At 50.2% G+C, this 24,456-nt stretch overlaps 11 protein-coding genes across 11 annotated transcripts; 4 read left to right on the top strand and 7 right to left on the bottom strand.

The window, feature by feature from the left end:
• Nucleotides 1–72: 72 nt before the first annotated feature.
• On the top strand, nt 73–1,656 carry pex12 (ubiquitin-protein ligase peroxin 12; the record flags this gene model as incomplete). The annotated part of the gene is made up of 2 exons (XM_058468543.1): nt 73–130; nt 233–1,656. The coding sequence occupies 2 exons, from the start codon at nt 73–75 to the stop codon at nt 1,654–1,656; spliced, it is 1,482 nt and encodes a 493-aa protein (XP_058316389.1).
• Nucleotides 1,657–1,968: 312 nt separating this feature from the next.
• Nucleotides 1,969–5,640, bottom strand: N7508_010482 (Six-hairpin glycosidase; the record flags this gene model as incomplete). The annotated part of the gene is made up of 10 exons (XM_058468542.1): nt 1,969–3,436; nt 3,503–3,629; nt 4,005–4,115; nt 4,170–4,346; nt 4,396–4,536; nt 4,584–4,896; nt 4,954–5,132; nt 5,187–5,428; nt 5,484–5,539; nt 5,590–5,640. The coding sequence occupies 10 exons, from the start codon at nt 5,638–5,640 to the stop codon at nt 1,969–1,971; spliced, it is 2,865 nt and encodes a 954-aa protein (XP_058316388.1).
• A 139-nt stretch (nt 5,641–5,779) lies between these two features.
• Nucleotides 5,780–7,092, top strand: rad18 (E3 ubiquitin-protein ligase RAD18; the record flags this gene model as incomplete). Its single annotated transcript, XM_058468541.1, has 3 exons — nt 5,780–6,311; nt 6,361–6,475; nt 6,531–7,092. 3 exons carry the CDS (start codon nt 5,780–5,782, stop codon nt 7,090–7,092), a joined length of 1,209 nt encoding a protein of 402 aa, XP_058316387.1.
• Nucleotides 7,093–7,188: 96 nt separating this feature from the next.
• N7508_010480 (putative vacuolar sorting protein SNF7 family protein) lies at nt 7,189–8,851 on the bottom strand (the record flags this gene model as incomplete). The annotated part of the gene is made up of 3 exons (XM_058468540.1): nt 7,189–7,902; nt 7,943–8,137; nt 8,195–8,851. 3 exons carry the CDS (start codon nt 8,849–8,851, stop codon nt 7,189–7,191), a joined length of 1,566 nt encoding a protein of 521 aa, XP_058316386.1.
• Nucleotides 8,852–9,131: 280 nt separating this feature from the next.
• On the bottom strand, nt 9,132–11,393 carry N7508_010479 (TRAPP III-specific subunit 85 family protein; the record flags this gene model as incomplete). Its single annotated transcript, XM_058468539.1, has 2 exons — nt 9,132–10,276; nt 10,334–11,393. The coding sequence occupies 2 exons, from the start codon at nt 11,391–11,393 to the stop codon at nt 9,132–9,134; spliced, it is 2,205 nt and encodes a 734-aa protein (XP_058316385.1).
• Nucleotides 11,394–12,044: 651 nt separating this feature from the next.
• Nucleotides 12,045–13,731, top strand: N7508_010478 (tRNA adenylyltransferase; the record flags this gene model as incomplete). Its single annotated transcript, XM_058468538.1, has 3 exons — nt 12,045–12,834; nt 12,884–13,444; nt 13,493–13,731. The coding sequence occupies 3 exons, from the start codon at nt 12,045–12,047 to the stop codon at nt 13,729–13,731; spliced, it is 1,590 nt and encodes a 529-aa protein (XP_058316384.1).
• An 84-nt stretch (nt 13,732–13,815) lies between these two features.
• Nucleotides 13,816–15,712, top strand: N7508_010477 (Tti2 family protein; the record flags this gene model as incomplete). Its single annotated transcript, XM_058468537.1, has 4 exons — nt 13,816–13,971; nt 14,019–14,220; nt 14,279–14,736; nt 14,789–15,712. 4 exons carry the CDS (start codon nt 13,816–13,818, stop codon nt 15,710–15,712), a joined length of 1,740 nt encoding a protein of 579 aa, XP_058316383.1.
• Nucleotides 15,713–15,960: 248 nt separating this feature from the next.
• N7508_010476 (phosphatidylinositol-3,5-bisphosphate 5-phosphatase) lies at nt 15,961–19,071 on the bottom strand (the record flags this gene model as incomplete). Its single annotated transcript, XM_058468536.1, has 1 exon — nt 15,961–19,071. One exon carries the CDS (start codon nt 19,069–19,071, stop codon nt 15,961–15,963), a length of 3,111 nt encoding a protein of 1,036 aa, XP_058316382.1.
• Nucleotides 19,072–19,278: 207 nt separating this feature from the next.
• Nucleotides 19,279–20,776, bottom strand: N7508_010475 (acyl-CoA dehydrogenase family protein; the record flags this gene model as incomplete). Its single annotated transcript, XM_058468535.1, has 4 exons — nt 19,279–19,784; nt 19,838–19,927; nt 19,981–20,208; nt 20,287–20,776. 4 exons carry the CDS (start codon nt 20,774–20,776, stop codon nt 19,279–19,281), a joined length of 1,314 nt encoding a protein of 437 aa, XP_058316381.1.
• Nucleotides 20,777–21,678: 902 nt separating this feature from the next.
• On the bottom strand, nt 21,679–22,209 carry N7508_010474 (uncharacterized protein; the record flags this gene model as incomplete). Its single annotated transcript, XM_058468534.1, has 2 exons — nt 21,679–22,024; nt 22,085–22,209. 2 exons carry the CDS (start codon nt 22,207–22,209, stop codon nt 21,679–21,681), a joined length of 471 nt encoding a protein of 156 aa, XP_058316380.1.
• A 994-nt stretch (nt 22,210–23,203) lies between these two features.
• On the bottom strand, nt 23,204–23,945 carry N7508_010473 (uncharacterized protein; the record flags this gene model as incomplete). Its single annotated transcript, XM_058468533.1, has 2 exons — nt 23,204–23,472; nt 23,549–23,945. The coding sequence occupies 2 exons, from the start codon at nt 23,943–23,945 to the stop codon at nt 23,204–23,206; spliced, it is 666 nt and encodes a 221-aa protein (XP_058316379.1).
• Nucleotides 23,946–24,456: the final 511 nt, after the last annotated feature.

Here is a 24,456-nt window from a genome sequence, read left to right as displayed (position 1 = left end):
CACTATTTCCGGCGACTGTCACCTGCATCTCTCCCCCATCTCCAACTCTCCCAAGTATGACTGCTCCTGAAGATGGAGTATCTTCCTAGTCTACAACAGGAGTTCGACGAGCACAAGCCGTCCCTCTTCGGTAAGTGACGATTGACACTTCCCCGCGGAGATGGGGAGACCCCAGTCACGGGGAAGCCCCCCCCCAATACAGCAGCATCGCTAACGAACTCGCACGCGACAGAACTCCTCGCTGAACAGCAACTATCCGATCTCCTCCCTCCATCTCTACGTTATCTCCTCGCAGTCGCAACACACCGCCACCCGCGGTACCTCCTCCGGATCCTCAATTCCTATGACGAAGTCTACGCCCTCCTCTCATTAATAGTCGAAAGATACTATCTCCGTACCTTCGGCGGCTCCTTCACAGAGAATTTCTACTCTCTAAAACGTGAGCGCGTTCTTCGCACTAAGAATGGCGAGATTCCACGCGCCCAGGTCGGCGCCGCTGGCCCTGTGCGTGACGCCCTCAAATTACACTCCACAGATATTTGGAAGAACCTATTCGTCATGGTCGGAATCCCGTACATAAAGCGCAAGCTTGACGAAGGGTATGATATCCACGCTGCGCCGCATGCATCTCTGGTCATGGGCGGCGGTCCCCGATACAACCCCAGCGATGACCTGCCGGCCAATCCATCGCTGCGCCAGCGCATCCTCCACTTCTATAAGTGGTTCCTACGCAAAGTTTATCCATCCGTCAATGCTGCGTACTACTTCTCCGTTCTGGCATTCAACCTCGCCTACCTATTCGATAACACAAAGTACTCATCGCCATTCCTATGGCTGATCGGTACGCGCATCCGTCGTCTCGGCTCCGCAGATCACCACGCCATTGCTGCCGTGCTAGATCCCAAGCCCGGCCCTGGTGCCGGACGCTCTCAGCGACCCGGCGGTGGTCTGCTGGGTCTTCTCAGCCCCCAGAACCTCCACACACAAGCGCTGGCCTCGCTACGGTACTTTCTCCCCGCATCGATCTTCGCTCTCAAGTTCTTGGAATGGTGGCATGCAAGTGACTTCTCGCGACAGCTTGCCCGGAAGGCGACTGACGTTCTCGACTTGCCCGCTCCGGTAGTCGCGGGCCTGACATCCCCAGCCGAACGACGGAAATCGTCAGACGAGAAGGAGAAGGCTAAGAAACAGGCGGAATTGGAGAAGAAGAGTGCTGCTGATTTGAAACCGGCGCTCAAGTCTCCCCGTCGCCACCAGCCTCCTATCTCTGCTACCTCTTATCTTCCCATCTATACTGTGTCTTTGCCTCCAGCTGATCCCTCGAGTGCGAATACATGCCCTGTCTGTATGGGCCAGCTCGTTAACCCGACTGCGTGTCAGACAGGATACGTGTTCTGCTACGTATGTATCTTCCACTGGCTGAACGGTGAGCATCAGCGCCAGCTGGACTTTATGACTGGTGAGGGTGCTGGTGCGCCGTGGGAAGAGGAGATTACTGGTGACGACGAAGACGCTCGGAAGGGCACCGGAGATAACCCTGAAGATAAGGGTCCTCGTAAACGCTCTGGTAAATGGGAGAGTGGTAAGGGAAGATGTCCCGTCACAGGCCGAAGAGTACTTGGCGGCACTGAGGGCCTGCGGCGAGTGTTGGTTTAATTGCTACTTAATATCCCTTTTGTTATTATATCCTTGCGAACATTGCACATAAACATCTGTGAGGATTATAGATGATGATGAATCTACTCAGACCAACCATTTCTACGCGAGACTTGCATTAAAACATGGAAAAGGTCTGATCCAATGATCTATATAAGATATGTTTCTGAATGCAGAACACCCTGTACAATTACACTACTAGTGTGAGCTTATACATGAATTTCGTTAGACTTTGATAACGATAAAACGCCCAACAGGGAGCTACAGATGGTATCTTTTCAGACAACAAAGCCCAAAACATCTCTCTGAAGCTTACGACACAGTATAAGCCTCAGCTCCTTTCCCAAATATCAAATGCGGCCTCTCAGCAGCAACCTTAAGAATAGTCTGCGCAAAGACAGAGTTAGCCCACGAGAACCAAGGACGAGTATAATCCTTGATATTAGTAACATTAATAGACTCATGAACAAGACCCAGCAAACTTGAATCGCGCACAAGATTGATATTCGCCAGAATCTCATCATCGTCATCAGAAGTCATAGCCGCAACAAGCAAAGACATCGGCCAAGCATTCTCAAGACCAGCATGGGGACCACCAATTCCACGGAAAGCGGGACCTTCTAAATAATAAGGGTTTCCGGACTTGGAGGTGATCATCTTGCGGGTATTCTGGTAGACGGTGTCTGATTTGTCCAGGAACCCGAGGTATGGGAGGGAGAGGAGTGATGGGATATTAGCGTCGTCCATCAGAACGCGCGAGCCATACCCGTCTATCTCGAAGGCGTAGACATCACCATAGGTCGGGTGCTGGACAATTCCATGTTTGCGGACTGCTTTGGCTAGTTTCTCGCCGCGTTGTTGGAGGTCTTTGACTAGATCGTCTGGTCCACCGGCAGCTTTGATGACCTTTGCCGTTTTCTGGAGTTGAACGGACATCATTGCGTTGGGTGGGATGAAGAAGCCGAAGATCGTGGCGTCATCGCTTGGACGGAAGGCGCTGCGGATTAGGCCTGTTTCGCTGTTTAGGGGGTTGCCTACGCCTTCCAGGCTGAGTGTTTCGGTGCCGATGTTCGTCTGGCGCTGGAATGTGTATACATTTGTGACGAATTGGCTCTTTGAGTTAAATGTTGGTTGGGATTGTGCGTCTATGGTATCCAGGACGGTTTGTAGAGCTTTGTACCAACGGTCCGTGAGGAAATCGGTTGCGCCGGTGTTCTCGTGGAACTCTGTGCCAAGGAGGAGAAAATGAGCCAGTGAGTCGAGCTCGTATTTGCACTCGAAGACAAAGGACTTTTCGTAGGCCGGGTGGACTTTGTCTTGTTGGGTGCTGTTCTCTGGCTTGATGCCGCTGAGAGATGGTGGCTGGAATGCATTGCAATATGGGTTCTGGATGACGAACTCCGACTGGGTATTGATTGCGCCGAGAATGAGCGAGTAAAGGCTCGCGTCTGTTGATGCCAGGGCTTGGTAGTTTGTAAGCTGGTTGGTTGAGTCGCGCAGCCACTCGGCGTTGATATCGCCTGTTACGACGAAAGTCTGCGTGCCTGTCCACTGTGGGCCGGATTGTGAACTGGCTCGCTTGGCTGAGGCGCTGGATCCATTTGTATGCCACTTGATAGTTGTGTCCAGGGTGTTGGGGTAGGCATTGCGGAAGAGCTGGGCCAGATCCTTATCTGTTAGGCGCGAGGTGATATCATCTATGACCTTCTCGACGGCGGGCGACGAGAATGTCCGACATGCCTCTGCAGGGCGCTGGAAGGGAAGCTTCAAGGGCCCTTCACTATAAGGGGCGCTATCATTTATGGTGAGCAATTGTCCGTCTACTTTCTGGTGGGGAGGTACTTACTGCGGTGTCGATGCATATGAAACGTAGTCAGGGCAAGCTCGTTTTAGGATGGCTGGGTCATCGCGACCTGCAAGGGCATTGGCAAGGCCCAACAGAGACGCTGCGAGAACGATCGAGAGAGTCATAGCTGTGAGTTGCTTAGATTTAGTCGAAGCAAAAGAGGATGTTGTGGGGGAACTGGGGTAAATAAGACGGGGATGTCGATCGCAACCGGGGTAGGGTCACATTCCACACATTGAGGTGAACGTCTATGCAATGTAGCCCTGACTATAATTTAACTATACTTTCGGTGCATTTAATCCCGAATTGAGGTGACATCGGCCAAGGCACGGGATGTTCTCTTCTCCACTGCGGAGAAGATCGTCATTGTTTGATTTCCTGTTTGGGCAATGCTACTTCTATACTTCCGTACCAAGGTACTGTACTCTCCAGAGAACAATATGGTATTGAAGACATGTATATTGAACAGCTCATTTCTTTCCAAAGAAAGACATGATATTACCTTGACCCTGACCAGCTTTTCCAGCCTTACCCTTGGGAACATTGACAGCTAGCTTTTTGGGCGCCGGCTCATCTTCGGAGAATGACTCCCACGATGCCTCTTCCCGAGTCACTGTTGCAAGTTAGTAACAAATTAAATTAATAGGTTACATCGGGTTGAGCAAACCTAGGTATCCTTCCTCGTCCTTGACCGTCTTCTTCTTCATGACCTGTCGCTTGCCTCGCCGCCGCCCGCCTTGCACGGTTACTTCTTCTTTAAGTTCGGCTGGCTGGGATGGCGGTGGTTGCTCGATAGGCGTAGGTTCCCGAAGGGATTCCTCGTCGGCGTCAGGCATTTCTTCGTCTGATTTATATTAGTAGGGTTGTATTTCTAGTCGCAATTTAACACATACCGTCAGCTTCGTCATCGTCCATCATCTTTTTTAGTTTTTCTTCGCGTTCTTTTCTGCTTTCACGGTTTGCAGCAGCAGCCCTGTCACCGCTATCAGGGAAAAGTTCTTCAGGTTCCTCTTCGGAAGCATCATCAAGCATAACTGTGATGTGTCAGCGATTATTTCAATGTCGCACTGGGTTGACGGACCATCCTGTGCGGTAGGCTCTGCAGGGGCAGCTGTCTTTGGTTTTGGCTTCGCTTTGGCGAAAGAGCTGAACAAACTGCCCTTCTTGGAAGACGCAGCTTTGACAACGGGCTTCGAAGATGACTGGGAGTTTGCGCCAGAAGATGACTGAGACTTCGGTTCTTCGGACTTCGTTTCAACCTTCGCCGGAGCAGCCTCATTTTGTAATGGTCGCTTGGCAGGTACTGCTGACTCGGTAGAAGGCTTTGCTGCCTTAACAGCTGGGGCCGGGCTCTTAGCAGCGGGAGGTGGAGGTGGGCGCGCGCCGGTTCTCCGCTAAGAAAGACACCATTTAGATCACTTGAATTGGCACTCGGGGTGATAACGCCATACCTTGACATTTCGGTTCTGGATCATGCCCCATTGCTTTCCACACTCCAATGGATCTTCCTGCGCATAATTGATCGCAATCTGGCGATTGGCATCGACCAATACATTCAAATCAGGAAGAGGTGTGGGTTCCAGGCTGTAAACATGAATAGTTGATATCGACTGGAAAGTTGATTTCGCATCTGCCCCGTTTGTTCAGTATTCAGCCTTCCACCGCCATCGTCGGACCAGCGTACCTTCCAAATCTTCTTCGCGTGCTAAAATGATTGTCGCAATGCGAGGGGAGTCTGAGGATGCATCTTGGTTCGGCATAGAGCTGGACAAATAAGGACTACTCTGCATGATCTCATCCTCGTCGTTGGCAAGGCCATTCGGAGGAGCCGTCTCTGGCGCCTTCTGGATACCGGAGATGACATAGGTTGCGTGGACGGTCTGTGGCTTCTTCGCATTCTCATTGCGGTGGAATTCAAAGAGAATCCTAAGCCACCAAGTTATCAGCTGCTGCTGGCTCTTCGTCGAGTTCTTGGACCTACTGTTTGGCTCGATTGGCGTGCACCTTGAGAGCGCGGCTCAACGAGCGATAAGTGACCTGTTCCCCGTCAGAATATAAACTTCAAAGAGAACATAAAAATAACATACCGCATGTCGCTCATTGAGCACATTCTCCGCCAGAAATAGCTTGGAGTCCATCGTTGTGAGTTGCAAGTTGCTCCGACGCGCGCCCAAACCACTTAACGCGTATCAGTCAGCGGGTCTTGGCGCGGACACTCACACTCCCTCATGAGATCTGAGATTCTACAAAGACCTTAAGGTACAGGTCTTGTCGACAATGGATCAGTCGTTCAACTTACCTGACTCCACCGATTGGTTGGGAACACCTTTATCTCTACTTGCGCCTCTCGAATCCTCGCTCCGGTGCCAGGTCTGCAAAGACTTCTTCGATAACCCAGTGATTACGTCTTGCAGTCATACATTTTGTTCGCTATGTATTCGTCGCTGTCTCAGTACTGAAGGGAAATGTCCTGCCTGCCGGAGCTCTGATCAAGAGCTGAAGCTGCGCCGTAACTGGGCAGTCCAAGAATTGGTCGACGCGTTCAATACGGCAAGGCCCAAGGTCTTGGGTCTGGCGCAAGCGGAAAAGGAGCGCCTTGAAAAGCGCGAGGATGATGCAAAGCAACCGGCGCAAAAGAAACGAAAAGTTAGTCGCGTTGCAGAGGAGGAATCACAAGTTGAAGAAGCCAGCTCGCAAGGCCGACAGACACGTTCTTCAAGAACAAGAAACTCGGTAGAGACGCCGGGTGCTTCTCAGGTTATTCCTGAGGTTATTGAGGATAGTCAAGATGACGATGAATACATCCCCGGTATGGCACCTTGGCCTCGTATGTCGCAGTCGATCTAATCATTTCATAGAAGATGGCATGGTCGCGTGTCCGATTTGCTCTCAGAAGATGAAGGAGGAAGCTGTCTTCGGACATTTAAACGTTCATACAGAGGAAGCTCAGCCTCCAAAGCCAGCTACTTTTGGGTATCTTTATTCTATTACTGAAGTCTAAGAACACGCATGCTAATTGACATTGTAGGTCCTTCATGGGCCCATCGCAAAAAGGCTTAAGCTTAGGCAAACCTCCCGATCGACTTCCTGCCATAAACTACTCCATCTTGAAAGATATTTCATTGCGCAAGAAGCTGCGGGATCTCGGTATCCCAGAGTGGGGTCCTAAACAGCTTCTACAGCGGCGCCACACGGAGTGGATGAATCTGTGGAACGCCAATTGCGACTCCAAAAGCCCTAAATCGAAACGGGTATTGCTCTCCGAGCTGGATATTTGGGAACGGACACAGGGAGGGCATGCTGCCACGCAATCACCATTCGTTTCATCCAGCAACGTTATGCGAAAAGACTTCAATGCCAATGAGTGGTCTTCAAATCATGACGATGATTTCAAAAGACTCATTGCAAATGCGCGGAAGAAGAGTGAAGCACAAGTCAGGTCCACCATCCCTGGAGCAGCTTCGGACGGGTTGTCTGAGCCTGCGCAAGCTCCGACACAGCAGCATGTTGAGGCACTGCCGCCGAATGGTGCTCGCATCGAAAACAGTGAAGGTTCTGATACCAATAATACCATTGACCTTTCCGGGTGATTATGAATGAAGATGAATCGGACCCGACTTGGAACTCACCGCAATGAGGAACTATGCCTCTGAATGACAGATCTCTTGTCCAGAAACAGGGCAACATTATTTCGCTGGCATCGGGCGATCTTCAACAGACATATTGGAAAGCCTCTCAATGCTGCCCGCAAGCTCAGACTCCAGTTTCTTGGACGCCTGTGCTTTCCGGGCAGCTTCATCGGAGGCTTGCTTGGCACTGTCCAGCTCGGCCAGTCTCTTCTCCGTGGCTACTGCTTCTTCCCTCTCCTGTACTTCCCTGTCAGCCTTCTCTAGGGCTTCAAGCTCCTCATCAATCTCTCCCTCATCAATGACCGGACCGGCCTCGTTCATGATGCTGCCGACCTCATCCACCTTGGTCATCTCCTCACGTAACTCCTCAACGATATCTTCAACCTTCTCGGCGCCACCAATCTGTGTGTGAAGACCACGGAGGACACCAGTACTTGCCTGCATGACCTGCACAATCTCGATCTGACTGGTAGCTTGTTCGATCTTGGTATAGACCTCTTCAAGCTGCATAAGAGTGTCAAGTCTCTGCTTGAGGTTCTGCTCTGCCATCTTCTTTGACCGCACAGCAGCTAGCGCCGAAACGCGGTTCTTGTTTGCAAGCGCCGTCTTTGCAGATGTATTCAGCTCAGCGACCTTCGCCTCCAAAGTCGTGACTTGTTTCGACATAGTGGCAACCAAACTCTTGATAGACGCAATGGTCGTGTCCTGCTGTGTGATCTCTGGCGCCTCGCCCGCGGATTTGAACTTGATTGTCTGCCCACTCATCAGTAGCTGGACGTCATGGCCAAAATACCTTATATAGTCAGCTTACCTTGCCATCATATGCAATAGCACCGCTGTCGCGGGACAAATAGAGCAATAAAACGTCAAAATCAGCATCTGATAAATCTGTAGCATCATTCAACATGCCCGCGAACTCCTCAACAAAGCTGTCTCTAGAGTATATCAAATCCAACTTGGAGGAATTACCACCAGTAGCCTTCTTCACAGCCAAGTCCGCAGTCTCCTGTCGCGAAAGTCAGCAAAACGAGATCCAGCCCACCGACTCCAAGTCAACTTATACCTGTAAATTCTCCACCAAAACCAACTCCTGGGCCTGCAACCTCGGCGCAGAATCACTCTCAGACCCAACAACAAACCCCTTAAGCTGCCTAACACCCCAACTCATGACATTCCACGGACTCAAAACACCAGGATCAATTACCCTCCACTGACTCTTCTGCAAAAGCCCAGCAGTAGCCATGTAAACAGCCAAAGGGATCATAGTGCGCTTGCGAATCGCCTCGTCGAAGACAGTGCCTAGCGCAACAGGCCTCCCCCACTCTGCACTTTCCAGATCCCTTAGTAAGGACTCATCCGTTCTTAGAATGAGGTGGTCTGTCTTCTTGCGCTGTGCTGATGAACCTTTCGTCGCTGAGAGGTTTGATCCGGAGCGTACGCGGACTCCGCGGGATGAAGTGTAGCCGCGCTTTGCGGCTCTGTTAAGTGCTTGTTCCCATGCGGCGACGTTGACCGCGTACCCGTCTGGATTTGTTTTCTTCTGGGGAGTGAAATCGGAGTAAAGGGATGGGAGACGGTTCCTGAGGTTCCAGAGGCTTAGTATAACATCCTTCTCGGTGCCTAAGGGTACTTGGTGGGCTGTTTGGATTTTGGGTTGGAGATGCGGGCCTAGACTCGGGCTTGGGGGTTGATGGTCTTTACCTGCGGAATGCTTCCTCATTGTTGAGGATGTACTTGAGAAGATCACTCATGCTGGTTGGGTACATAGAAGGGAGAAAACGCAGCTCGCCTAGGAAAGTGGTCAAGCTATGCTTGGTTTGGTCTGAGGATCTACCGTCGCTGTGTCAACAAGGTTTATCGATAACGGCCCCACGTGACGTAGCATGTGAGGCTCTTAAGGTATACAGCTTAGGACATATAGAAACATATTGTCTGTTTGAACAGAGTGGGTGGTATTCTATGGTTATATGCTATGATGATTTATTAAGGCCGTAATGAGTCTAAGCTCGTTCAAAGTCATCATTTGGGTTCTCAGGGTCCCGAGGCCCCTGCGGGTTGAGGGCTCCGGCGTCCAGCTGCACAGGGAGTCCAATCAGAGAACGGCGATGATTTCGTTTGTCGAGCTTTTCGCTGATCTCTTCAGTATCAAGGGGGTCTTCGGTGGGAGAGTCACCTCTGGCGTCAAATCCTCTAGCCTCGAGATATTCAACCTTGATAGCATGGCGCAGATTGTCGACAAAGTTTTGCATCTCAGGCATTGGGAATACACCGTCTGCCTCTAATACGTCGGCGTAGAGACGCTCGGCTTCTTCTAGACAGGCTGAAGCAAGTGTTGGTTTGCCGGCCTTGAGCCATTGGTCTGCAGCCAGCGTACTCCACATTCCCGCTTTGCGACGACGTCCGCCCCATTTCGCTGCACCAACTGGTGTCTTTGATGCATAGCACGCTGCTACCCTTTCAGTGTACAAGATTTGACCAACCGAGCCAACCAGTCCAAAGTCCATGACCCGCATGGCCCATTTGGCTGCGCTCTCGGTGGCTGACCCGCCACGAGATTTGAGAAGCTCGACTGCCAAAGAAAGACAACGAAGTGCATGAGGCGCATCGGAGCAACGTGTAAGATAGGAATAGCAAGCAGTCTCGAACAATTGGTCCACACTATCAAGCTTGATTTTGGCAGATGTGGCCAGTGGATTTAGGAGCATGCTGACAGCGCACATCTCGTGGGCGCCAGCATGGTATTTCCAAGCTTTGTCGTTTCCAAAATCTGATCGAATCATCTCATATGTGGACGTAGAAAGCTTCCAGTCGCGAAGCATGAATGCAAAGTCCGCCATCTTGCGCAATACCGCCTCTGGAGAATCTGGAGTGTAGAAATGCTGCGTTGAATCATAGTTTCCGCCGCCTGACGAGCCCATACTTGAACGCGAACTTGATCCGAAAGCCCATCGCTTTGACATTGAGATGAACCTCCCACTGATACCGCGCCTTCGCGATGCGACTTGGTCATTCCAAACAGCCACCTTATTTTCCATGAATGGTATCACAGACTGTACGACTAGCTCTCGAATGAAGGCCCTGATCGCAGTTGCATCGGAATCAAACAGATATGGTGTGCCATCGGTGCCGAGGTCAACCAGCGTTTCTGAATGCAAGTTAGCGCGATCCTGACTAAGGATGGGAATTTACTTGCCTGCTTCACCTGCCCCCGACAAATGCTCGGAAGGCGAGAGCCATTCACACCGGGGAACTTGTACACTATCATCATCTGTCACCACGCATTGACTGCTGCGGAGCCTTAGAAGATGACAATGCAGTCCAAAGTGTCGCTTCATCTGGTCGTAAAGCTTTGTAGATTCTGTGATATCATCTCGTTCCTCATCGTGGACCAGCACATAATACCGAAGGTATTCTTGGTGGACCCAGTCGGGAAGGTGTCTGTCACCAGTCGTACTATCCGCATATAGCTGCCTGAGCGATTCCAGTGGAGCTGGATTACGAGAGCTGATGGCTATGACATTGGCCACGGGATGGCCAAATGTCTCATGAGGCGCTGCGGGTGCGGCGCACAGGAGTTGTTGCAGGTACGACTTGAACAGGGGCGTTGCTGCAGGGAACCCCAGCACATCCTTTGTCCGTATTGATGCACCCATGAGGCCCTCCGAAGAATCCAGCTGCTTCTTCAACACCTCCTCCATCTGCGCCAGCGGCCCGGAATCTCGGCTTGGCGTAGCCTTGCCGATCCCCTTGAAACTGACAAAGCGCACTCCATAGTCTTCCCAAGCACGGCTTGAGCCTATGCTATCCCGTATTACCACCTTGCCAGATACCGTCTCCCCAAACGGCCGGATCAACTCCCAAAATCCTCCCTTGAACCCTTTGTTCCTCACCAAGTCATCAGTATCCTCGGATGCATGAACAGCGATCGTAGGCGAGAAAGACCGAATGATCAATGATCTGATATCTTCCGAGCCATCTGCCCGTCCATCGAAAGGCGAACCGATAGATGACCGGGCTAAGTGTGGGGTGGAGGATCTCCCAGAGCGCGAGTGCGGCGAGCCGGAGCGGTTTGGTAAGTCGGAAATCGTAGCTGAGAGAGGAGGGGTTGATGATGAGGCTGACTGGGTTTCGGCCAGTTGGACATCTATAGACTGAGTTGATTCATGCTCCTCCGGGTATCGTGATGGGGATGCGACTCGCGCAACGCCGGGGGAGAAGGACGGCGGAGGTTTGACCGGAGTAGCATCTCCGGGCGATGTCATGGACAACCGCTGTTCTGTATGAAAATGAAACTAGTGAAGTTGATTGGCAGGCCCCATCGACTGGGATCTGAGGTTGGGGTGTAGTAGAGAGTCGTCTGCCTTTCGACTATGAACTAATAAGTTGTCACGGCTTCACGGAGGTGTTGTTGGGGGAGAAAGCCAAGTTGAGGGATTCGGGCCGATAAGCGCTGACAGGGACAACGAAACGAAACGACAAAGCGAGTACAATACTGGCACTGAGTATTTGCGAAATGCCTTGAAGGTTGAAGCGGGATGTAAGAAGTAGAGTGTGAAGTGTAGAGTATTGAAGACAAGGCGGGTTACATGATTTCCCACGTGAGGCCTTATCGACAATCAGACATGACTCAGTCTAGTTTCACAAGCTCACTTGCGCATCACCAGGGATGTTCAATGAGGCTGCGCTCTTTAGGGCTCTTCTTTGAGTCATTTGGTCTTTCTTTTACTCCACTTGCCCGCACTCCAGCAAGAAAACTTGCACGCCCACGTTGGGTTCAAGCTCTTCCCCTCCGAACTTATTCTGTACCTCGTCACCCGTCCATGCGCAACCCCGAACCAGACCCTCACTTCTCAGAGCGAGTCAGTAAGAGACGACGCATTTCTTCTTCGCAAGGGGAAGCTTCACATGCAACCATGACCCCCGCAGTGCCTACTCTCGAGCTCACTCCGATTGAGAGCACCCTGCGAACTCTCCTCCTCGATGTCGCAAACTACATTCGCGAGAAGAAATTGTCCGAGGAAGGCCAAGAGGCCCCCGAAATTATCTTGCGATTCACGGGAGGCTGGGTCAGGGACAAGCTGCTTGGAGTTGGGAGCCATGATATCGATGTGGGAATTAGCAGTATGACTGGGTTCCAGTTCGGCATGGCCCTGAAAGACTATTTGGACGTCCCGGAGCGACTCGAAAAGTACAAGAAAAGCCTACCAGACGGGGAAATGCATGACGCGATTGTGAGCCTTCACAAGATTGAGGCCAACCCGGAGAAATCCAAGCACCTGGAGACTGTCACAACTAAGATCTTCGGCCTCGACATTGATTTGGTCAATCTACGGAAGGAGACATACTCAGACGATAGTCGCAACCCACAGATGGAGTTTGGTACTGCAGTTGAGGACGCTTTGAGACGGGATGCAACTATAAATGCGCTTTTCTACAACCTCAACGAGTCACGGCTGGAGGATCTCACTGAACGGGGACTGGATGACATGAAGAAGCAGACCATTCGATGCCCCATGGAGCCATACCAGACCTTCAAAGATGACCCACTGCGCGTGCTTCGATTGATCCGGTTTGCAAGCAGACTAGGATACCAGATTGACCCCGAAACAGAGGCTGCTATGCAGATCGAAGATATCGGCGAAGCACTGAAACTGAAAATCAGCAAAGAGCGCGTGGGAGCCGAGCTCGAAAAGATGCTACGTGGTGAGTTAGTTGCAATTACTGATCGTGTGTTTATCTAACCATTATACAGGGCCTGACCCCCGCGGTGCATTGGAGTTCATCGACCGCCTTAAGCTGTTCACCACGATCTTGGCTAATCATCAAGATGACGCCAAGGCCAATACATCAACATGGCCTCTCGCATACAACACGCTGGCACGGTTGTTGCACCCAAAGCCCGACGACAGCGAAGAGGTCCAGGCCGCTGCGAAACGCATTCGTGATATTACCATTAGTGACGAAACCAGCTACTACGCATGGATGGTTGCGACCTTTGCTCCTTGGTCCTCCATCCCCGGCCGTACAGTCAATGGCGCGAATACAAAGCCAATTCCCCCACGAGCAGTTGAGGTCGGAAGAGACAGTCTTCGCACCGATAACAAGACGCTCAACGTACTTCGCGCCGCGTCTCTGCATTTCGAAGAAATTATTACGACCAAAACCGCACTTCTTGCCAATAAATTGAGTGGAACACCGGCAGAAATCCGACAGCGCATTGGATTGCAAATCCGCACGTGGAACAAGGACTGGAAACTCTGCATTATTCTTGCCATGATGCAAGAAGCCATGAAAAAGCGCGACTTTGCAGACGGTAAGAGTCCTTCTCAACATTTTGTGGTATTTTTCTAACCCTATGTAGTGGTTGCCGAGTACGACCAGTTCCTTGCATACATCGTAGAAAACGACCTGGAGGATGTGTGCGACCTCCGACCAATTGTAAATGGCGATGAAATTATGAATAGCCTGAAAACCAAAAAAGGTCCGTGGATGAGCAAAGCAGTGAATATGGCACTTGAATGGCAATTGCTGCATCGTGATGTCGACAAGGAACAGGTGCTGGCAGAGATCGCAGGTCGACGAGCAGAGTTGGGGTTGTAAAGTCAGATGACACAAAATAAACATTAGTGGAGATCCCTCACCTCTTTAACTTAACATCTTCAACTATCTTCAATTATCGTCGTTATGGATGAACTTCGCACACAAGTCCGTAGGGTTCTCATTGAGGATCCTGGGAACTTCCCGCGCAACTTCAAGCCTGGTCGTGATGCTGTATCCAAGTGTGATTTGCCTCAAGTCTGGCAGAATGTTGAGTCCTACGACCATTCGAGCCATCTGAACGTCAGTTTACATCATTGGGAAAAAGAGCACAGACTGAAAAGAAATAGAGATGCGAGAGTATTGCTTCCATGATCAGTTATGTCGAGTACTTCCAGCCATGGTCGCCGGACGATGGAAGCCCAATAATCTTCACCCAAGACCAAAACGAGGCGCTGAACAAAATTTTCAAGTGGGCGAGCGCGGTCGTTCTGCCGAGTGCGGCATATTCGGTCGAGTTTGTGCAGACCGAGTCTGACGAACCTACCGCGGGTACGTCAAGCGCGGTCCTTAGCCTCGAAGTTGTGAACATGGTCTAACAGCAAAGCAGATATCAAGAGAGCTCAAGATGAGAGCAGGTGGGAATCAGATCTGGCCCTACAGCTTCTGACGGTCATGACCAAGCTTCTTGGCAGCATGTCAGGTCGCCTGCCCGACGACGTTGCCGTCGCCGATTTCACTCTCGCTCTAGCATGCACTGTTAACCCTAAAGAGCCATGGACTTCAAACAGTGTTCACACAGGCGCAGCACTATTACAGACCATTTGGCTCACGGCTCTGGAAGACCGGGGTAACAAGTTATGGTCTGCTCTGGAGGTCATCCTCAAGGAACGTATCAAGCCCTTGTTCGCAAAGACTCCGAGTCCCGCAATCACCGCCGCCGGCCGCAAGAACTTCCATCCGCTGTCTCTCCCACGATTTGACAGCATGGATGAGTCGAACAAGCCTTGGAAGACAACTGATGTCTACGTTGGCTCGGCACTGACGTGGATGATAGATCAGTACAGCGTATGCTATCCTACAGCTTCCACCGTGATTTCACCGCTAACGATGATACTAGCCCGAGGACAAGAAACACCTTGAAGAACATTTCCCGCTCTACGTTCCGGCCATCCTCGCCATGATCGACGACAGCAACATGTGCTTCAAAACAATGGGATGCGAGCTGATCAAAAACCTACTACGCAGAGTCAAAGCCTGCAAATCAGACATCCTCCAACGAACGAACTTAACATCCGTCTTCGAAGAGGCCATAACCCCAGTCCTCCTTTCCCTTCCATCCATCACACCAGAGGAAAGCTCAATCTTCTGCCTATCAGAAGCATACCCAGCTCTCCTAGCCCTCTTCCAAACAGCTTACCAAAACCCCACCTCAAAGAACAAGGCAAAGGACACAGAAAAGTACTACAACAGCCTGTCCAAAGTTCTCCGCTCAAACATCATCTCCTCCCTACACCACATCAGCTCCAGCACCCCAGCCGCAGCCTCAACCCAAACCTCTTTCCCCTACCCCCGCCTCTCAGCCCAACTCATCACAATGGCAGGCCTTTTCGTTGAAGAATTGGGTATCAACACAGTGAAATACCTACAGGATCTGATTCCTATTTTCTACACTACACTCTCAAACCCCTTTGGATTTGAAGTGTCCCATTTGGGTCTTACGCTGAGCGCGGCAATGGTCCTCCAAGGCGTGATTAAGAATGGACACCCGCGTATCTGGCGTTGGCGCAGTGAGTTGTTGAGTGGGTTGTCCACGGCGTGGATTCATGCTGCTGAGGATACGTCGACTTCGGATGAGGAGAAGGGCATGCTGGAGCATGAGTTAAAGGTTGCCGTTCAGGTTTTGTTGCATGTTTTGCAGAATCCTGTTACTATTCCCGGTGATAACAGTCAGAAGGAGCAGATGAAGGCTAAGACTGAGATGGTTGCGGATGTGAAGAAGTTTGTTGGGGCTGATCCGATTCTTAAGCCGCTTTTCTTTTAAGTGGACGTTGAGATATTGGAATTCTCGGATTTCATGTCAAGGAGTCAAATACAAAGTGGTGAACATCTTCGATTGACTCTGATTTGTTACTTCAAATATTGCAAAGAAAGAAAGAAAGAAAGATAAGAAGGTCTCAATGAAAGAGCATCAATGAAATAAAATTATTCAATCAGGGTATCAATTTACAATATGTAACGCCAAAAAAAAGTAAAGCATTCAAATCGTCGAAATTCGTAACATTCGTACAATCATGAATCAACCCGCTGCTTAAAGAGACTCTTCCCACGTAACCACTGCCGATACCGTTTATACCGCTTCTTCTCATAGTCCTCACTAACAACAGTAAGACCCTCCTCAGAGACATTCAAGAACCCCGCATAATCAGCCAGATTGTCCTCAGCATTCTGCTGCAACGCCAATTCCTCCACATTGCACTTATTTACGTACTCCAGGAGATCGAGATTATAGCCGTGGTCTCGGAGCGAGGCGGCTGTCATTTCGTCTTCGGATGTAACGACCAGCGGGACTGTGAGCGGGTGGTTGATGTAGCGCTCGTATTCTTCTGCTTCGGCGCCTGTTACGGATGGACTGAGAGAGTCGCTGACTAGTTGACCCAAGGTCCATTGCGCGATTTGGGCTTTGCTTGGGGTTGAGGGGGTATTTGGTGGGTGGATTGGGGGAATGCGGGATGACTGGTGGACTTCGAAGGTTGGTTCTTTAATTATACCCGTTGCAGGGGGCTGTTTTGAGGATGAGGGGGGCTGGTGGGCCCAGGTTGTTTCTTCTGGGATTGGCATTGTGTTTGAAGCGATACGGGCGCGGCTCTCGGTTGGTTCCTGGATCTTGACGCTGCGTTGTGGTATGCGTTCGCGCTGAACTTGCTCTGGGGGAATGCGGGGGACGAAAGGACTGAGGTCGGGAACTGCGTGGCCGGGACGGACTGGGGGGAGGTAGCGTAATGTGGAGTTCACTTTCCAGGAGAAGACTTTGGAGAGTGAGGTGAGTGCGAGGGGTCGGTAGTATTCCAACCAGTAGTCGTCGAAGTGTGAGAGTGGCTCCTTGGGATGAGATGGAACCGGTGGCATTTCCTTGGCTTTCAGATTTTCTGGTGTGAACCAGGAAATGTAGTTGGGCTTTTTTCTCTCCAAGTGAGATTTGGGATTGGTATGGTGTAGGTAGTAATCAGTTGCGAGATCCCAAAGCATAGGGGTGCCCTGTGAAAAGATATAGTTGCCAAGGAAGAGGTTGTACGCCTCTTGACGTTGAGCATCAAGGAAGGAGTTATTGTAATACCGCTTGAAGCTTTCCACCATGTCACGAGAATGACTGCTCCACTGATTAATCTTGCGGTAGGTTGCCATGGTGTTCACCAGATGTGATCCACCATACTGAATGGCAATAGTGTCTCCATGGTCATGCCACATGTTGGTGAAGAGATTGACTGCATCGGTATCATACTCCACGGTTGTTTCATTTATGACACCGAGCGCATGGAGCTGATAACCCAAAGCTCTCTTGCCAATGACAAACTGCGCAGCATTCGTCCGGTCGAGACAGTCAATGCAATTAGTCCTTGCAACTCCATTTTGAAGCTGGAGGCCAGATTCCACATCGTTTCCATTCTTGAAAAAGCTAATTTTGGGAATTATGTCGCCTGCTATGCTTTCCAATGTCTCAATAACATCTTGATCTCGACTTTTTGCAGCACGGCTCATATCCCAAGCTTTGTATATCAGCTTTTTGTCCTCCGGAAGGAACTGATTCAAGTATGTCACAGCATTAGTGAATTCTTTAAGAAGCTTCGACTCTCTCGGCGTACGCTCTCGGGATTTAACCAAGTTCAGAACATAGACCGGAGCTCCGTATCTTTCAAAAAGATTGTCAAAATGTAACGCTGCAGCTGAGTAGAAAGGATCCACAAGGTTGAGTTCAATGTCCGGTTTGGGTGAGACACCTGTGTTTTCTTGGGACCAATGCAGAGGAATACTTCCGCGGTGCTGAACAAACGAAGTATAATGAGGGTTCGCATGAAGAGCTGGGCCAGCTGAATGGAACGAAGTTGTTGTCTGCTCACAGACAATTTGTTCCGTCTCCACATCATTGGCAACATTTCCCACGTCGTTGGCTCCTCGCTTCAGGAAACGTGCTCCGGCAAAGAACCGAGACCGACGGGCGATAATGGTGATGTAGACCAATCGACCGTAGACGCTCATCTTGGACTGATCCACATATCCATGGATAATGGGAAGACACCACTCATAGGGATTTTTGAGTGCTTCAGCAGCGGGCGCAAGGAGATGGTGGTTCCAGATAAACATGGAATGATAGTCCTGCGAGAAAGACTGAGGGATTCCATCCTGGTAAGTCTTACGCTCGCGACAGATATTATGCTGAAGGGTGCGAGTGATGTCGTAGGAGTAGCTGAAGTAAAAAGACCGCGACAAGTCGAGGTTGTTCAAAATGGCAATGTACCGCGCCTCTTCTGAATGCTTCTCAGCCTTGAGATGTGAGGATTCCGATGTGGTCAAAGGGATCAGTTCTGTTTCATCGATTTGGTAGACATTATGACCGCCAAGCACGGCGACTTGACTTCTCTTGGTGACGAGCAGTATGTAGTAGGCCCCAGTAAACCGGATGAAACCAAGCAATGCCCACGCGCTACATTTCTGATTCAAACCACCGGAGCTTTTATTGCCATCATCAATCGCATCCAGCAACTGAACCATCTCTCTCTTGGTGTAGACCATGTCATCTTCGGTGATGTTGAGCTCCCCCGACTCCGTCGTCCGATCGATCTTCAAAATTCGAAAACGCGTCTCCGCCAGGTTGATCCCCACCATGTAGAACCGAGTGGCAGTTTCATACAGCGTAAATTTGTGCATGCGGTTGATACCCTCATAGTCTGAGGTATCTGCGGCCGATCGGTGCTTGAGCGCAGAGGTCGGTGAGGATTCGCGCCGCTCAAAGGAGGTTGCGACCCTTGGCTCCTCATCCTCTCCCTCACCTTCCTCCTCCACTCGAGTGCCCGGTGGCGCGTTGTATAAAGGAGTAAACTCGGAAATCTCGGGGGCATCGTCAATCATTCCTACATCGTCGGGGCGCTCCAGTCGCGATGTCAGTTGGGAGGATGGCGTTACGTTCTCTGACTTGGATGTCTCTGGTGGATCGGAGGTGAGATCATTATGGAAAGAGGTCTCTTCGAAGACTGGCCCGATCAGAGACACATCGTCGAAGCTCTCCATGCTGGGAGTTGTTGTGGTGAAGTTCAAGTTCCCCACATGACGTCTGTGCTTACTAGCTCCATTTAGCTTGTTCAACTCTTGTTTCCTTTCAAGCTTGTTTTGATATCTGTGGTTCATTTTTGATGGTCTTGTAGTAAAATTCTGGCCAAATGGGCCACACGAACCCTTTTAAGTTGTAGCAACATTTGGCCTTGTCGTTCATTCATGCTCTTCGTTGCGGCTAGCGACAGAAATATATACCGACAACCAATAAACTAGCAGTAGTAGAACACTCCGTCCGTCAAACCGATAGCTTTGAAAATACATCTCATAAAGGCTCAGACCTTATACCTTCGACTGTCTCTTCTCAAGAGCCATTCGTCGAGACTTCAACGCCTTAGTCTCCTCTCTCAAAGCCAAACCAGCCATGATTTCCTCACTTCCACCCCCGACAACATGCACACGAGCATCACGACTAATCTGCTCAATACGTGCACCCTTTCCAGCCCTGTTATACCCAGCACCGCCAAGAATCTGTTGTGCTTCACGAACACTCTTCTCCAAAGCTCTCGTGGACATAACCTTAAGCAAGGCTGTCATACCACCGATGTTCACGTCATCAGTGGGACGGTCCTTGGTCAGTTCGAGGATGTTAACAAGCTGCTCCATAAATGCATAGGCAGGCTCGATCATCAATCCAAATTTAAAGATTTTAGATTGAATTGCTTGCTTCTCGATCAAAGGCGAGCCGAATGTTTCGCGCTGGATGGCATACTTGAACGCGTCTTCGGCGCAGACACGGGCTAACCGTAATGATGCACAGGCCAAAGCAAGGCGCTCCGGGTTGAAGTCTGAATGGTCAATGAGGAAGTGCTCATATTCTCCCTTTAGTTTGGGGACCTACTTGACATAATCAGCGGGAATCCCTTGTTCTCTTCACCAAGGAGGTTCCCGACAGGAACACGAACATCGTCCAATTCGATGTAGGTCGAACCTATAGTTCGGTTAATATACGGGTATGAAGGCACCAACGGAAAGATAACTCACCACTCGCGTTAACACCAGAGTTATGCATGCGCCGACGAGTCACACCAGCAGCAGCCAGAGGGATAACCAGCAAAGAGATCCCAGACTTACCAGGACCGCCAGTCCTCACCGCAGCAGTACAATAATCCGCCCAGATACCATTGGTAATCCACTTCTTGGCCCCATTAACAACATAATGATCCCCATCACAAACGGCCGTAGTCCGAATATTAGCAACATCAGACCCAGCTATCCCAACAAAAGTAATTAGCAACTCTCAACCCACTCAACACCCAAAAACGAGGAAAGAAAGAGAATGCTACACACCATCAGGCTCCGTAATCCCCAGACAAAACCTCACCTCCCCCCTCGCAACAGCAGGCAACCACCTCTTCCTCTGCTCAGCACTCCCAAACCTAGCAACAGGCGGACACCCAATCCCATTTCCACCCCCGAGTCCCCAAATAACACCAACATACCCAACCCGTGTAAGCTCATCCGAGACAATAAGCGAGCACCACGTATCCCACTGCTCACGCGGTACACCGCCAGGCAATGCCAGACCCGCCGAATCCTCCTCGCTGGTCAACGGGTGCACGATGCCATAGCCTAATTTGCAGTGGCGCAGGCGAACAACTTCGGGGACCTGGCCTGCTTCTTCCCATTCGTGTGCGTAGGGTGCTATGTATGTGTCGACGTATTCGCGGACATGGGCGCGTAGGGCGTGGTGGTGGGGTTTGTAGTATGGGTTTGGGATTGTTAGTTGGGGGAGGAGGGGTTCACTGTAGGGGGCTGTTGGGGGGCGGAGGTTTGCCATTGTTTAGTTGTAGTTTGTATGGAAGATAGATTTTAATTGTAATCATTTTTTTTATGCATGGAGTGTTAAGAAATATATGTTTGCGGGGAAGAGCTCGGCGCCCGTGAAAACATGGGGAGAGCTCCAGACCGAGGCCCGAGTGTCGATCTTCTTTACACTGTGCATGCATTCTAGGCTTTTGCATAACTTTTGCGATGCTTCTAGATGAGGTAGCTTGCTACTGTTTGACCGTTCTATTATGTTTATGCTCTCCAAATATGATTCTTATATCTAAAGCGTAATTTAATGATGACATATTTAGTTGTGTATCCCTCAGGTAACAAAAATGCAAAACAGCCTGCCATGAAGATAGAGGTCTTTCTAGCCAGGGCCTCGTGCAGCTCTTTGTTCTCGTTGTAAAGCTGGTTCCGCCTATGATCCAGAAGGCTGCTTGGAATGGTGTGCTAAGTCTGGTTTTCCTATGGGGGATGTATGGTCATTGGTTTAGCATGGGCCATTTTCCGTTTTTCTGAGACTAGGAGCCGGGACTTTGCTGATTTTGACACCTCTTTGAAAACAAGGAGAAGGCGATGGCTTTTAGGAGTACAAATGTTGATATTACGGAGCATACTGTTGTTGCTAAGATTACAACCTGAACTGGGCTGAAAATAAGTCAAGTGTGTTAATTTTGGTCATGAGAGTTCGGGCATGGAAGTATTAGGACTTTCTACTTGTGAATTGTACAGGTATAAACCTGTTGCTTCGTCTGGGACAAGCGTAAAAAATACAATTGTTTCAATGCTGCTGTCGCTTTCTGATGCAAGTAGAAATGGAGCTTGCAATAGGACAGTCACCTTCTGCCTTTGTCTTTTCGATAAAGTCACCAAGTTTTCACCAGAAGCAGACATGCAAGACGAATGGGATCAAGCATTTAACCCGGCAGCTACAACAGAAAGCCCAACAAGCAACAACATCTCCACACCCCTTGCACTGACACCATTTTCCTCATCTTCTGCACCAGCAGAAGCGCTAGCAGAAGCACTTGCAGAGGTGCTTGAACTGGAACTGGAAGTCTCGCGGGGGCCGTCACAGTGCCAATGGTCATTATGTGGCTCGCAGCCCACAGACTCGGTAGGACTGGGCATCGTGGGGGTAACACTGGCTGATGTAGTAGCGTCGGCGGCTGAGGTAGTGGTCACTTCAACATCACTTGCGGTTGATAAAACCACAGAGTCAGTGGCGGAAGTCGAGGCCGGTCCATCACAATGCCTGATTTAAAGTGTTAATTCAATAATCTTACGATGAGAGAAAAATGCGTGAAAAAATTACCAATGGTCTCCATGTGGTTCACAGCCAATTGAAGCAGTGGGAGATGGACCCGGGTCTTGGGATTGAGCCAAGGCGGAAGATGATAGCAGAGCCGCGATGGCAAGGAATTTGTAGAATGAGCCCATTGTGAGAGTAAATCAGGTAGGGCTATGAAGACGGAATATCTGAGCTTGGATAAATCCAAAAGAAACGGACATAGGGTCAGCACTGCACTTTATAGCCACATTCTTAGGACTAATCTCGTAGACCCTGCTTCCGACGCCAAGATGGGAGGAAATCTTGGTGCCCCAAAGGTTCTCATTTTGGCTTGGCGTAGCTTTCATTGTACCGTATGAGATATAAGAATAAGACTGGGGTCAAGTAGTTGAAGCAACCGGTTGCTTGGCTTTGCTCGGTTATGTTCGAACATGGGAAAGATGGCGGTATTCGCCGACTTAAACAGCCGAAGAGGTCTTATTTTGCTAAGGAAACCATATTGTGATCAGCATGCTACGTCAAGACTTAGCTTAAGCATTGACTCGGGAGATGGATGTTCCTTCAAGTTGGGACGAAAAGTCAACCATGAATTTACTCCATGCTAAGCTTCTATACAAGAGCAGAAGCATATCGTGTTATACTGAATACACATTTTGCTGGCATCAGTCAGGAAGAGCGGAAAATCACTCTCGTGGTTGGCGGCGGAGTGCCAAGCCGTGCAGCCTCAGGGTCCTCAATACCAAGGCACTAGCACTCTTGGACAATCTCTTTAGATGACATGAGATGTTGCGGGATCTTAGGCGAAGGCCGAAGAAACCTGGAATTAAGAGACAGAGTTGCAAATGATTGGTTCATATTTGAGTAGAACCTGGAGAGGGACCAAGTCATTTTTAGTATCAATGCCACTCATTCTTCGGTTACAATGTTAATGTCAACATTAATATCATTGCTCAGACTATATAGTATTGCTATAGAAATGTCTATTAATATTAAAAAAAGAGTTGACATCGAGCCCGAACCGAGCACCGGGTATTAGCCATAACCCAGTTAGTCTCCTATTCACACGATCAAGATCAATTTGGCAGCAAAACGGCCCGTGAATCATATCACTTTCAGGGAGGATCCATTCTATCATTCGCTTGATTAGGCTGCACATCCAGTAGGAGCGGCCCCAACAGAGTCAGGATAAACAGGTGTCTGCGCCGCATCCTCGCACTTGCAGTAGTTGGTCTCCAGAGGAATATCGGAGCAAGCACTGGCCGGCGCAGTGGCACAGTACGTGTTCGTCGCGATAGAAGTTGTCATACCGACAGGACAAGAGCTTGAAGGCATGCAGAAAGTGTCGACGGTAGATGCGCCAGGGAGCATGGTAGCGCTATACCATTGGTCTCTAGCACAGGAGCAGGAAACGGCTTGAAGGAACCCGATATGTTAGCTTCATCTTCATTTCTAAACCTAACGTTGGAAGGGCAGAGACGCAGTACTCACCACTGATAATAGTCGATTGTCCACCTGCTAAGGTACCCTCATACATGGTCTTTGTCGTCCAAGGGATCTGACCATGCGAGCACTCGGTCGTGATCCAGTCTGCAGTGACGGGGAAACATGTTGACTGCTCAATGCAATGGCCTGGGTGCCAAACTGAGGGGAAGTACCCCGATGAGCACGAGATCGGGGGCTCTGGCACAGCGCAGTACGATTTGGGTGTTCCCATTGTGCAATCTGTCGTGTAGATGGCGGTCTGCCCAGGCGAGCAGCTCAGTGATGCAGCCTTGGTAATTGTCGTGGGAGGAGCGGTTGTTGTAGCTGCAGCCGTCTGCTGGGGAACGGCCACGGCAGCAGTGAAGAAGAGAGAGGATAGAGCGATGGCTTTAAAGAAGACCATTTTGGCGGTTTTGAGCTCACCGGTATAAAGCGGAAGAGCTTTGAAGATCCTAGGTGCTGTGATTTTAGGAACCTCGGGGCCAGGGCCAAGCTTGGGTTTTATATCACATCACAGGTGTGATTGTCGATCACTCTATTCTAGAACAATCATAGCTCGAAAAAAAGGACAATTTCCCTGCAGGGCTCCCACATACGTGTGCCCAGTAGTGGGGCGGAGTCGGATAGCTCCAGAGAGACACACAAGGGCGCAGCGCAGTTGCTGAGGTTACCTCGACATGTAACTGTCCGATGGATGAGACGGACGCCTTGTTATTTTCTTCGAAAAACAAAGAACAAAGCAACAAGGTGCGTAAAAATAGCGGTGATATGCCTCAGACCGTGATCCGACAACTTCCACAAGGCCCCCCGCGTGCAGATCGGCCCACTCGTCGTATCTGAGTACTTCAGCTGACACGAGGTAGCCTATCACTCTCGGGACCTTGTTTTGCTGTCTCGGATATGGCCTTGTTGTT

This window comes from Penicillium antarcticum, assembly GCF_028974205.1.
Source record: "Penicillium antarcticum strain IBT 31339 chromosome Unknown utg000009l_segment0_segment0, whole genome shotgun sequence".
Taxonomy (NCBI): domain Eukaryota; kingdom Fungi; phylum Ascomycota; class Eurotiomycetes; order Eurotiales; family Aspergillaceae; genus Penicillium; species Penicillium antarcticum.
This window is presented reverse-complemented; position numbering and strand designations above follow the sequence as displayed.